At 38.3% G+C, this 14,854-nt stretch overlaps 1 protein-coding gene across 1 annotated transcript; it reads right to left on the bottom strand.

Annotated features, from left to right (window-relative positions):
* Window positions 1–3,359: 3,359 nt before the first annotated feature.
* LOC134675524 (nuclear factor interleukin-3-regulated protein) lies at window positions 3,360–14,294 on the bottom strand. The gene is made up of 2 exons (XM_063533789.1): window positions 14,068–14,294; window positions 3,360–5,516 (listed from the first exon to the last, which is right to left on the bottom strand). Exon 2 carries the CDS (start codon window positions 5,469–5,471, stop codon window positions 4,377–4,379), a length of 1,095 nt encoding a protein of 364 aa, XP_063389859.1. The 5' UTR covers window positions 5,472–5,516; window positions 14,068–14,294; the 3' UTR covers window positions 3,360–4,376.
* Between the last annotated feature and the right edge of the window lie 560 nt (window positions 14,295–14,854).

The following is a 14,854-nucleotide window of genomic DNA, read 5'->3' as shown; positions in this document are numbered from 1 at the left end:
CTGAACTATACCTACAATACGCAATGGGTCTATCAACACGTAAGCGCCAGCATTTTTTTCACGCATAGCGACTTATAAAACGCTCTTTAAGATAACCTATCGATCATCTCAAGGTTACCCGACAATTACATATAATGTTATGCAGCAATGAGTTTGCGCTGACGTAACGTGACCCACTGACCTGCATAATGCACACGTTTGCCTACACGCGGTTGCATTTTTGCGAACGAGGGTTCGATCTGTCATAATAATCTCAAATCGTGCCGAATCACAATTTAAATAGAAAAAAAAACACGTATTTTTACTTGTAGTCAGTCAAGCATTTCCGCCAGATAAAAGCGGCAAATTTAATAAAATGTAGGCGCAGCTAAGGTGTCTCATAGAAAATTTGAATTTCGCTCCTTTTTCTACTGACAAAGTTGTTTCACCAGCTATATTAGCTTTTATTTATTTGCGTAGTTTACTAGCATCAGCAAATATATTTTCTTAATTTTTTCACATTTATTTTCAGACCCGAAAATTATTTTACAGTAAGTACATATGGTGCTAATTTACTACCCTCCCTAGGTTGGTAATTACCACAATAATATTTATTTATTTATTATTCGGAGAACCAACAGCTATCAATTGTACAATAGTTATGTATATAGATAACAGAAAGCCAATTATAGTTTCCCACCAATATCAACAGGTATGTCGAATTTTTTTACATTTTACCTAACCATAACGTTATATACCTACTAAGGGGTCATCCATTAATTACGTCACACGAATTTTTAGGTTTTTTGACCCCTCCCCCCTCCTTGTCACACTTGGTCACATTTGGCAATCCCCTCCCCCCTAGTGTGACGTCACATTTTTTCTACGAAATCGCCAAATCGAATTAAGTAAGTAGTATGTCTTTCCCATCACGGAACAATGGTGTTCCGGACCTTTGGGAGGCGTGCGCGGAGCCGAAGCCAACACGTAGAGGCCCTTTTGACACTTTAATGAAATGTAAGGGGTACACCGAGCGGATGCTGCCCTTACCCGTGTCATGGGACGCACGCAGAGGCAGCACCCGCCAGGGTGTAAGGGCTATTGAGAGTTGATGAAATCTAAGTAGTATTATTAATATTTTATCAAAATATTTTTGACGATATAAATATTAGTAATTTTATAACACAAAACTGCTTAGGAAAGAAAATTAAACGAATAAAAACGATTATCGTTTTAAAAACTTGTTATTTAAATGTACAGCGAATAAAATAATTTAAATAAATTTTCGGTTACTGATGAACTTAAAGTGACGTCACAAAGTTTGTGTCTCCCCCCTCCCCCATGTCACAATATGTCAAATGTGACAATGGGGGTCAAGAAAATGTTCTTGACCCCCTCCCTCCCCCTAAACGTGTGATGTAATTAATGGATGACCCCTAATTGTTTCTAGAATTAGGGGAAAATGAATTTTATTTTTAATTAATTAATCAAACTATTCGTCAAGAGTTCTATTTCGTTCTAATTGGTTTAAGAACTACCAACTCCCCACGGCTGCCATATAACGCTCATCATCAGACTTTAATGATTTTAAATCCAATTTTAGTTATTAGCAGCTATCAAGAGTATCAAGTCCTATTAAAGTGAAGTGAGTATTCATTTTTGTTATTTACTAGCGTATGGTGAAGCTTGCCCTAAAACTGCCAACCACTACACGCAACTCAGGCAGACCACCTACTACCTGGTGGACGACGGTTGAAAAAGACCTAAAAGAAGCTCATTTAAATAAAGACGTAGCGCAAGACCGCGTTAAATGGAAATTGAGGACAAGGAAGGCCGACCCCAAGTAAATGGGAACAGGTCTAGCAGGAAGAAGATTTACTAGCGCCTGGTGTTTTTTAAGTTCATTGATATGTAATTGCTTCCAGCAAATTGGCAGGCGTTTAAATATTTTTGAGGCAAGGATTTACAGACATACATACATTTACCTCCTGTGCATGTACCGCGTCCCCAATTATTATCAATAAATTATTCTTATATGGATAGGGAACAACGTTTTTAAATACTACAGCTTACAATGGATTGCCATTTTACTTTTTGATATATTATAAATTAAAACATTTTAGCGGTAGTGGATGAAACAAACGCGCCAAAATCATCTGCCATCACCCGGAATTATTTAACAATTAAAAAAAAATTTTTTTTCTTGAATAATTTTTCTTTTCATTTTTTTTATTTCATATACCTTGAAATAAATTATTCAACAACCCCGTGTTCACAGATGAAGGGTTCCTCCAAAGCCCTCCATGTATCTCTATCCTTGGCCACTTTTGTATCCAATTTGGCCCGCCAAGCACTCTACGTATTTTTTTCTCTGTTACTTATTACATAATAAATTAGCGAAAATTGGTAAATAGTCGAGTTAACTGCTATTATATGAGTACGATATGTTGGTGTTACAGTCGCCATCAGATATATCGGAGCGGCTAAAGTGCTCACAAATATCTGAGCATGCTTCTATTGTCAGGGCGTTAGAGTGCTTGTTCAGATATTGTGAACACCTTGGCCGCTCCGATATATCTGATGGCGACTGTACAACAACCGTAACTCGGCTCGGCTGTTATACGATTACAGGCTGAGTAAATCAATTGTTATACGACTATTTTGCCAGTTGGGTTATGACGCGTAGACTGATCCTACTTTTGGTGCTGACTGTACCTACGTTATGCGTCTGTGATTTTCATTGTATTTTTAATAAGAACAGGCGTAATGTGGTCGCAATTAACTTGCCCGACTTGATCGTTAACTGTATCGCTAGTCTTCTTACTATAAACGCGTGGTATGATGTCATGATGTTGATGACATTTGCTCAATTATTTATTTATTGTGCAATATTAGGCACGGCTATAATACGCCTCTTGATGCAGTGTACATACTTTATATTTATTTTGCAGATTCAGACTAAGGGCCAGTTGCACCAACCACCATTTAACGGACTGATTAACCATCAACAGTGTAGTATATGAAACTTCCCATACAATAAAATTTTGCGAACGCTTTAAAAGTGACAAGTTTGGTGCACCCGACCCTAAATGTATCTGACCTGTACTATAGGCACAGTTCTGGGAATCGAACCCAGAGTAAGTGTATTACATTATATTGTATTTTTATTTTGTCCGTTTTTGTCAACATCACAATAGCTACCACGAAATCGTCCATTTTTGCTCTTTGCCCTTATAACTCCTGTTTTAATAATTCATTTTATCTATTTAAAGGAATTTGATATGTAGTTTTCGAGACAAAATGAGCAAAAATGGGCATGCTTCGCGGAATTACCTACATTTTTTATTCATTTGGGCAGGGAAGGAAATAAAATCAGTAAATAATTGTAATGTACACAATTTATTCATATCGTATGTGTTTCTTATACAAAGATAATAAATTGTAAATTTTTAATTCGCGGTCCGAATAAATAAATACTTAGTTATACTCCTTTCAGTCCTATCACATGCCCTCAGGGCAATACTAGGAGTAACTTACATACGAACTGCAATACTTCAACTAGCCTTCTTAGGATTCAATACGATTAGCTCTGTGGCCCTAGAAAATGTTCACGACCCCTGGCTCCACCAACTATTCTATAATATACAAAATGTACGCTTTGCGTCCTTCAAGGTAAAGACCAGCGGTCGCAAACATTTTCCAGAATGACTTGTATTACAATTGGTGTTGTGAAATCGCTTTTTAATAAATGTACAAAAATATAATATAATTTTAGGTAGCTATTTTAGGTAGGTATGTATTGTCAAAGGCACTGGTAATCTTAATCTGAATATTCAATACAATCTGAGATATAATAGGATTGGTTTAAAACTGTAGGCAATCTTACAGATATAATAGCGATTTCAGGACAGCTATTCAGACATTTTTTTGGTTTGGAACTCGTTCCGATTTGAGAAATACTATACAATAAGAGTTTATAAATAACTATCTTGTTGGGACTTACACTACTTAGATCAAACTTAATTATAATTAGAACTTAGAAGAACATAGTCTTTAGCCATCGATTCTGCTAGCGAGTCTTCGAAAAGATGAAACATATCTACTACGCTTACTTTAATTACATATACATAGCTCATCACTAAAAATGCAACTTGTTTATATCTATCACTGAGTAGATAGGTCTGATCTGGTCGAAAAGTCTAACCGATTCCGTCTACACTAAACATCGACACAACATCTACTAGGAAGGATTATAGGCGGAAACCGCCGCAGCTGCGCTTCATACAAATATATAAATCTCTTTACAACGTGGTAACTTCACCTACGGGAGGGTAGAAGAGTTTGTACGAGTAGTCCGACTGGCGCGGCGCGGTTCAGGCGCGTGCGCACGTAAACGCTCAGTGCTCCAGCGTGCGTTTGTTCTGATGCATCATGTTTTTAAGCGTCGCGACCTCCGTCGCGAGCCGCGCGAGCTCCGCTTTGAGATGAGCATCTTCTTCCTCCCCGAGCCTGTCCTCGGGACGCTGCGGCCTGTATTCCGCTCCCAACGAGATGCCAGAGTCACGCTCGTCGCTCGAACCTTCACCGTCCCAGGACGGCGAGGACCGGGGGCCGGGCTCTTGTTTGATGTGCTGGAGAGATAGCAGGGCGCTGGCGACGTCTTTGTCCCCAAGGTGGCTCTTGTGCCGCAGTTTGAGTGGCAAGCAATTGTTTTCGGGGGCGTACTGCTCGGTGTTCTCGTCGCCAGAGCCGGAGAGGGAGGATAGTTCGTAAGGAGACGGCGCGCGGCGACGGTTGGAGAGGTTGAGGACCGAGCCTGGCGGCTCGTAGTGGGCGGGGTGGGGGTAGTACGATTCAGGGGCGGGGAGTCGCTCCTGGTATGGCTCGGGAGCGCGCTGGGGTACGGGGGAAGGAGGCGATGCTGGCGGCAGGGACGCAGGCGGCGGCGGGGGTGGAGCGGGGAAGATCGCGCTGTTCGACAGCTTGCTCCTCTTCGTCACGCATAAAACTTGGTCACATGTTGGCAAGGTTGCGAGTACCTGATCGATGCTGATGAGGGTTTCGCCGCAGATCCCGTATTTTTCCTTAATGGCGTCCAGCTGGGCTTTGAGTACGTGGTTTTCCTTGGACAGTTCGACGACGCGTTGTTCGAGAACCATGTCGTTGAAGCGGCGTTTTTCGCGGGAGCGCTTGGCGGCCTCGTTGTTGCGGCGCCGGCGGTCCCAGTAGCCGTCATCCTTTTTGTTATCAGGAATGAATTCCCTCTGCTTGCGCTGTCCGAAGAAGTCCTTGCGGTTCTTGTAATCGAAGTCTGAGGGGTAGTTGTTAGGGTCTCCCGAGGGGCCGTTGGAGTTCTGGTCCATTGGGAAGTGAGGGGAGACGGACAGCCTCCCGCGGGCCTGAGGGGGCGCGCGAAGTGGCATCGGGGCGGGGCCTAGGGCCGGAGCGGAGCTCAGAAGCTGCTGCTGACTCAGGATGAACTCAGCGACCATGTTGCGGCGGACTAAGCCTGGGCCGCACGGGTCTTCAATGTGGTCCTGTAACAACAAAAACGTCAAATTAGTCAAAGTTGCACTTGTCTACATAGCTGCTATTACAGAGGCAATGTGGTTACAAAACGTTGCAAAAATGCTGTCGTAAGATCCTCGCGCGCACGTGGCTCCTTGTGAAACCAGTTGCCACACGCCTTTACCCCTTCAGCCTCATTAATAAATCGTATTTCCTAACCTTTGTTACACAAAACCGAGTTGAAGGTTACGTTTTCAGCAAGACTTCCGAATCTAATCGTGCAATTTTAACGCATCACTTCATGTTTATAAGTAAATAATTACTTAAGAAACAATTGCAATACTGTTTCTAAGCTGAAAAAGTTACAAAGGAAACTTACAAAATTAACGCGTCTGTGTTACACAAGTTGCTGTGTATAATTTAAATTTATAACGTTATTTCACATCCGTTCTGCACAGTTTATTTACCACAGTTCAACAAAGATTTATTTGCCTGTTTTAGACGTATTTTATTTAGACTTAGATTTTTTTAGATCGAGAATATTTCTGAACCTAATTCTCTCCGCACGGCACTAACCATGTGAACAACTGGATAAGTCTAAACTACAGTTTCCGCCGGTGTCGCAACAAGTCACGTTGACGGCAGCGTGTGCGCAGATCGAACGTTGGCATTATGCTATTACAAATTATCGATTGATTTCATGTCGTTAACCTCTAGCTCAGCTGATTCTATAATCTGTGACACACATAATTATTGAAGAAGTACCTACACGCGCTTGAACGCTAGAGTTTGACCAAGTTAACGCTGTATAACATTTGGAATGACCTGTAGAAATGTCATCATTAACGCCAAATTTCTATGAACATGTGACGTTAATATTGATACTCTCTAAGATTGCTCTATTCAAGTGCAAACTTAGTTTAGACGAACTCTAAAACAACTGCAGGATGTATACACGATACACCAAAACGCTTATCGATGGTGTTATCCAATAAAACAATGGAATCACTAATAATTGGCTATTGTGCGATTACGCGCGTCCGTTTTTTTATGGAAATGTTAAAACAATCCCGCGCCAATCTGTAACTAGTACAGGCAGCACTAAAATTAAAAAACAAGAAAGGAAAAAGTCAATCACGTTCCATTACACGCGGCTGTGCTCTTTAAAGCATCTCCTATTGCTAAAATATACTAAATCCTCCTAAATTAGATTGGTTTCTGTAATATAATTTGAATTGACTCGATATCGACGAAACCGAATTTATACACGATACGAGGGTTATTATACTAATGTAAGATTTTTATATCAGAATAAGTTGTCATTTTCTTTAATTTTATTATTTTAATTATTACAATTCTCATACTTTACTTTTATCGAATTCTCACTTTAAAAGCATTAACTCAAACCGATGTAACTGAACGCACCCTTTACCAGAGTTCAAAGACAATGCGAGTTTTTTTTTTCACCGGCACCGCGTTGTCGGATTGGTGTCAGTGGGTTGACCCGCGGCCCACTTGCGAACCGTTATACCTAACTGTTCCAAATCGAGCCAACTCTAATTGCGCGCCATTGTACTCGAAATGTCAGTTTAATTTATTAGTTTTTTTTAGTTAATCATAGTTAAAGAGATTATAAAAAGTTAGGTAAAAAATATTTAATTAAATGCGTAAACTACATATTTATGCAAAGTGCATTCGTTGGCATAACCTTTATAAGTTTATACGAGTATGTATTTCATTTGAACATGACCGTTACATAAACTTTAAACAGTAACGGTCTTAATCCCTAATTCAAACATAAATTATTAATTCAATATAAATGTTTTTTAATCAAAATAATTTATCAATTAATAAAGTTTACAAACGGTAAAACGTCCGACATTTGCTTTCGATAAAAAAATCCCGTAGTTGCGGAATTTACGCCTCGGGGCACACAGTTGAACCATCGACAAAAGAAGAACACACAGATATAAAGCTGTGTATACACTTGTTACTTTTCGTAATTGCTGCAGACAGCGATGAGCAGTTACTACTTAGCACCAATGAGTAACCAATACGGTCCATTCCGTTAGAAAAACAGTTTAAATCTCTATGACCGGTAAACGGCTTGTTAACGTGCCAAAAATTACAACATGGTGTTCATGGTTAAACTTTGGTTAAATGCCTACCTGTTAACCTAGCTGTTAGAAGTTTGAATTAGTAGATTTGATTGCAACCTTTTAGCTAACTACGCTATTTAAAGTTTTACTAAGATTACTAAGATTTTAAAACGAAGGAAAAGTACTTTAATTTTACATAATATAATACTTCTGACGCAGTATATTTTAGCACTCATAGAGATTATAGGATTTGCCCTTTCCCACAATACTTACTCCTCCCACATTCAATGTTAAAAAGAAAACCATAGACGTCAAATTATGTATGGATTCTATGGCGCGAAAAGTTAACCTTTAAAATGGCGGCGGCACACGGCCGGTCCGCGACTGTTGAACCGCCGACCACGGTCAATGCCGACGCTAACGGTTACACAACACTGGTTTACTAATCAACTTTCTTCCGTTACCCAAATCTGGGACCGTACGGTACTAGTTTACGGTTTTTTCGGGCCCCGTAATTCTGTTACGACACAACTATTATTATTTCGTCACTGCGATTCTAATGTATTTTCGTCAAGGCTAAGTTTAGTAAGGCGTTGGGTAAAACACGACTTCGCAATTAGTTTTTAATGTGTGTGTGATTATGTAAATGGACCTTCAATGTGTGTCTGGATCTTGGGAGCTCCCTCTGATAATGTTAAAGATGTTTCATCCCATATCGGTCGGTGTCATGTGTATGTTTATGTTATGTAGACCATTGATGTGTATATCAGTATCTTGAGACCTTGGGAGCTTCCCCTGATAATGTTAAATATGTTTCATCCCATAGTTATCGCGCGGTCTGTGTCATATTATGTTTATGTTATGTAGACCATCGATGTGTTTATATCAGTATCATGAGACCTTGGGAGCACCCCATGATAATATTGAAAACATGGTCATCCCATATCTGTCATTATGTTTATTTCAGTCTGCCAGTCCGTATCATTGTTTATTTTAATGCTAATCTAATCGTTAACCGTTTACGTAACTCATAACGTTAATAAAGTTCATGTCAGCAATGAACTTGTTTTATGATGTCATAATGTAATCAGACATTAATAAGAAGACTATTTATGTTTCGTAATGCCCCACGTTAAATAAACGTGTAGTTTTATCTTTATTTGCTCATAATGTCAAATTAAACGCAGTTTCTTTGTAGCTGATGATAATAAAATCGGGACACGCGTAAGATAAAATTTTAACTGATAGTCCGTGACCTAAATGGTTTGAAGCTAACGCAATTTTTATTTAGATCTTGCACCATTTGTATCGATACTTTAGCAGTACTTATACATCTTTTGGTATGAAATTAATTGATGTTCAAAGTTGCCGAAAAGTTCTTAACTGTTAACATATTCAATCAAACTAACGGTTACATTGAAAGAAATGGTTGCATAAAGGTAATCAAATATTTAATAACTACTTACACATAAACAGTTCCACATATGTTACAAAATCGGTTAACAGCAAAATATTGTATATCTTTATTAATCAAGTTCTGTTATTTTTCAACTAAGTATCTATTCAGTGAATTGGTAAACTTTTTTTAATGTTTTTAAACTCGGAAAAACAGCAAAGATACAGACAGAACCTTACATAAACCTAGGCTCTAATCGCTAATGACCAGGTTGCCAGCACGTGTACCTAGGTCACGCGGCGACAGGGCACGTGCACTCCTCACGTTGCCTTGCGCAACTCTAGGGCGCTCCGTTATGTAAACAGAAACGTGACCTTTTATTTCATTAACTGAGTCCTTGACCGTGGGTGGGTTTGGGCTAATTTACTTGTTATCGCTTCAAAAGGAGGTACAGATGTGCATAATTTTTTCCTTCGTATTTTCTCGGAAACGTTCGTATTATCATACTACTTCAGTTAACCTCAATACTTTTTGTACCGAGACTGGCTGAGATAGCAAGACGCGTTCGTACGTTTCCGTGAAAATACGAAGGAATATAATTATGCGCTAGATCTGTACAGCTATACCTAAAATATCGTTTTATATATCTCTTTAAAATTTATAATCAACTCATTTAGAGAACTCATCGTCGTTTGGTAGGTAAGAATACAAACTTGTGGCGAGGCCGACTGAAAAACGTGATATTTACATGGAAATCTGTGAGGACGTCCTTGAACGCGAATATTGCGTCTTAATTCACTGATTTGGACTAGTTCCCAAGTATTAAATAAAAACTAAATATAGAATAGAAATAATCTGCTCAGAATTTAAGGAACAATATTTTTGCTCTAATAGTTCATCGTATTAAATATACGCATGCTTTTGGTCTTAATTAAGGATTTAATTTAGACTTAGACTAGTTTTGAAGCGGGATATAAAGACAATTTTTAAAAGGTCGTAAAATGCGTTTCTTTGTATAATTCCTTTTGTTACTAGCTTGTTTGTGTTTATTGAACAAAAGGCTCTGTTTTTAATAACAATAAAAGCACTTGACCTTCGTTTAAACACTAGACTGTCCGCCATCTTGGAAAAAGTAGAGAAAGTAGTACAGCGGTAACTTTCCACTCGCCGAGATTGCGAGCGAAGTAGGCCGCAGCCATCTTACCGCTCAAGAACAGAACTAATTAAATAAGCAAACGATTATAAGGAAACTAATAAGCAAACAGCGGATCATGAGGTAATCTATGAAGTAAAACTATTTAAACGAATTAGGTATAACCCTTTACAGCGTCCGCGGTGACGGAATACGTATGGGTAATAGTTTTATTCCATGAATAATCGCGGTAATCGAAGACAATATTATGAGGTAATCTAGTTTTCATTAGCGGCGCCAGCCCCTCATTGTCCATGTCAAGTTATGGCGATTTCAGACTTACATAACCGTTGTTATGTCTATGTCGATTCCTGTGGAGTTTGGCGTGTACACGTCGTGTACTTGACCGATTTTCGCGTTAAGACCTGATTCAACATCGGTTTATTTCGGGGCGGCCTCTGTCGGTCGCAGCGATAATGCTTTGGTGTCAAGGCTTCGTGGCGTAACAATGGATTAAATCGGGACTTGTGTCAGGGTTCTTCCTATATTCCCGAGGATCTCTGTGTTACTGTTTACCTCCTTATCGCTGTCCTACTTGGGTGACCTTGCTCCACCTGCTAATTGCAAGTATTAAGAAACACTTAACCTATTTAGACGTTCTAGATTCCTCGAAATGATATTTCAACTAGTTACGTAAGCAGGCATGTTCCTAATGACTCTTGACTCATCTCTTTGTTGCTATTATAGGTGTAACTTACAATCGTCAGAATTACCTAAAGCGTTAGTAATTTATGAGTCAAACATATAATTTACTTTGTGTTCTATTTACTATTTCAGCGATGCCGTTCGTGGTGGGCCGATACTTTCAAGAGTCATTTCATGAATCTGCCAAATCTAGCCAAAATGCCGCTACCATACAATTGACGTTTTCATTTTAAAACGACATGCTTAAATTACATGAACATTAACGTAACATATGTCTATGTCTGCACTAGTTTTCGTGCAGACATAGAAAATAGAACGGGTAGAAGTTTTGTATGTAATACTCTTCTTTAACCTACTCTAATTTCTTTACATTACAATTTCTAGCAACTAAACTATGTACACTATGTGGTAGAGTTAGACCAACAAAAGTCTGCAGCGACTTTGATAGCCTACGCAATGCAAGTGTTATTTATACGTCATAAATTCATAGTTTGACGTTTAAAATGACACTTGCACTGCGTGGGCTATCAAAATCGGTGCAGACTTTTCTTGGTCTAACTCTACCAGACATATAAGTATGTGTTTCATTTCAAATCAAATGTCATCTTATTTCAAAATGTCGTTTAATAAGAGCGCAACTTCGATTGTATGGAGGCGCCTATGGTCGTACGACTGTTAAAACCCAAATTTGTTGGTGTTTTTTTAAGTGGCAATAAAAGCCAATAGAGATTATAAATATTTCAGCGTCCCAATTTCGTAACGCGTATTGTCGCAATGTACACGTGCATGCATGTAGGTTACACGAAAGATAAAAAAAATAGGTCAAGTTATCTCCATTTGTCCTCGCACGAATGAAATTATCGCGAGTGTACTTATGTAACGGTGATACCTACTGATGATACAGAGTTTTTGTTGCGTGATTCGGTTTCAATACAAAGGTTACTTCGCTCGAGTTATGACATTGATGATGATGATGATGATGTCCTCCCAGACGTATCCGTCGACGGCGACATCCTGACAAGTTTTTTTTTTCTATTTATTAATTTAAGTATGATTATTGGTTATGACGTTAATTAGATCATGAATTTGCATACCCAAGGCAAAGGTACTTAGTGAGGTTATAAAAAAGTCATTTGTTTTTATCTGTCAAAGAAAAAGTAAACAAATGTTTCTAAATATATACAAGGTTAATTCAAATATACTCTTCTTACATTTCCGTGTACCGGATCAAAATGCATACGACCTCAGCAGTTCCGGCCGGCCTTGCCAGTAGTTCCTGATTACATCATCTAATAAAATTTATCATTAAAACATTTACAGACAGACATATCATATCGCTCGTCGTTGATATGACTCAATTGTGACGAGTAATAAAACTTGTGGGTACACGTCTTCGCGTAAAACAAAAGACGTGATGTTCTAATTTCAAACTGTAAACGTGTGGATAGGACAGTTTACTTTAGAATGCATTCATTTTGAGCGACATCATATCGCGTGCTGCGTTCGAAACAAAAGAGCATCAGTGTTCTAAATTCAATTTTCAATTCTAGACTCTATCAAGTAATAAAGACAGTTGATTTTCGAACGCATTAGACTATAGTTGGGACGTTCTGAATTGGCGCAGTTAAGGCGCAGTATATGTGTTGGGTTGCGGGGTATTGTGCAACAGGGCCGTTGCGTCATGCCGTGACATAGACCGTACTGACCTTTAGTCAATCGATCGACATTGTTTTGAAGCTTGGCTTGTATGCAGATAACACGTTCGGAATGCACCTTTCTATTATTTTATTATTTAGCGCCGCTGTTTATATCTTTAATGTGTTTATTTATAGCGCTTGTGTGTACATTACTGTAATATATGTTTTTGCGTTGTAATGCGTGTTGCGTTGTTCAAATGCGCAAAAAAATATTGTTTGTGCAAATTATCCATTGAAATAATCAAACGTTATTCGGTACAAAGGTAACTCAACACAATAAAATATCATTATAATATATTTTTTTATGAGCATATTAAGTGCCTATTTAAATAAAATATATTGACTTTAACCGGCATAAAATTAGGCAAGTACCTTTAAAACAATATGATCATCGCTAAAACACCTAGGTATTAAAATGGAATCCAAAAACATAAAAATGCCTAGCTGACAATAGCTTCAATTGAAAAAGTATAAACGCACCCATTATTGTAAAACCATTTCCACACTAGTTAGCTCGGCGTGCAATTTTACTGACATATTCTAGTTTCCGCAGGCGAATGCGCGGGCCTTGGACCACTTGCCACTTGCGACAATGGCTTGCGACAGCCGGCTTGCGACACCGACGCGCAACAATTAACCGAACCTATTTCAAATTTCGAACGAGATCGATTGTTTTACGATTTATGCTTTTCGAATTTAGAATTGAAGCCGTTGGATTCGAAAAAAGCGGTAGGTGCCAATTTAAATCTACCGTTATTTTTGAGAGCTTAAATTTTTATTGGTTGGGTTTAAATGCAGTTGGGTTGTGATAGGTAAATTTTGTTTTTATATTGTGCTTATTATCAGGCAACGACTCTAACCCTGTATCAGCGAGCATGTTTTTCGATCTTTATCATGTTATTGACATGATTGCACATTGAACAACGCAATTTAAACAAAAATAACGTCGGCGTCAACATTCTGCGTCAACAAAGGTGACAAGCGAGGAAGCAAAACAGAAAACACGGTAACAGACAAAAACACGGTAACAGACAAAAACATGGTATCAGACAAAAACACGGTAGAATCGGAAAAGCGAACGTTCTGGCGAATACGAAAGATACGTTACATTTGAGGTGATCTTGGCAAGCCGTGAGTAAACAAAAATTCTACGGAGTCATTGACTCGCGCGATGAAGTCAGATTTCGACCAGGAAATTCTGACTCAGACTTTTATTAGTCATTTATTTTAATACGATTTAAATTTCATGGAAACTGATCGTGAGAAAATTCTTTAGACGCGGTATAATTTTTTTTGCGATAGTTTGTTTTGCTTATTTTTATTAAATATTTTTTCGCTGTTTTTAGTAGTTTCCTACCTTTATTTTGACTTTTTTGTGTACTTCATAAAAATATTAAAAATAAAAAAATCTTATTAGTTTTTTTTATATTTTATTTTACTACTTTTTTTATTTTAGCCGAAGTTAATTATTTGCAACCGTTTTGTAACCATCATTCCGAATTTTGTCTGTAAATTTTTTTTTCCAATCGTGCAAACTAAAAAAATACTTACAAAAATATTTGCGGTATTAAAAGTCCTCGGGTATTATCCAAACAGTGGGAACAATTGCATAATCCACTCAAAGGACACTGGCTGGTTCACAGTTTTCAGTAATAAGAAAGTATTTTTCACTTCAAATCCACAATCACAATACGATATGGGCACTAGTATAGCTCTTGGTACGAGGGATACGTGTTGCTACTGCGGTGTCTAGCGAACGACTGACTATTGTGGTGGGGTCGGCCGACTCGGCGGCTGGCACGCACACTTGCGCGCGCTTCCCTTGTGTGGGTGCGGCGCGGCTGTAGTAGTAAATGTGGTAGTGTGCGTTATATTTACGTAACGTACAGTAATCACTGTGATGAGCATCCGATTTTTTAATTTGAGTCATTTGTTTTTTTTTATGATAAGGTTTGGTTGGTTGGGTTTTGGCAGTTTAGTCAATGTTTGTGCGATATTGCAAATTACTTGTGTTGCAAAATAAGGTAAATAAATGTTATCAATTATAATGCGGTTAGTTTAAATAAAAATAAATTGTGATATAAAAAAAGATTGAAGCTTAATTATACCAGTAATTAGGAAATAATGATTAAGAAACAGCAAGTTACTTTGATTGCGTTTTGTTATGAAAAGTTCAATAGTTACCTATTTGAGTCTAAAACTGAGCCAGAAAGCTAGAAAATGTTTTTCTTTGCTTTTTTGTGAAAATAGAGGTAGCATGTTCACTGGAACCTATATGAAGGTCATTGCCATTATTGTGGTCTTAGAAATTCGGGATATGGTCCTAATTATACACACT

This window comes from Cydia fagiglandana, chromosome 22 (assembly GCF_963556715.1).
Source record: "Cydia fagiglandana chromosome 22, ilCydFagi1.1, whole genome shotgun sequence".
Lineage (NCBI taxonomy): Eukaryota > Metazoa > Arthropoda > Insecta > Lepidoptera > Tortricidae > Cydia > Cydia fagiglandana.
This window is presented reverse-complemented; position numbering and strand designations above follow the sequence as displayed.

Excerpts from the sequence above, each read along its gene's own strand:
- LOC134675524 (XM_063533789.1), bottom strand. The coding sequence starts at position 5,471 with ATGGTCGCTGAGTTCATCCTGAGTCAGCAGCAGCTTCTGAGCTCCGCT.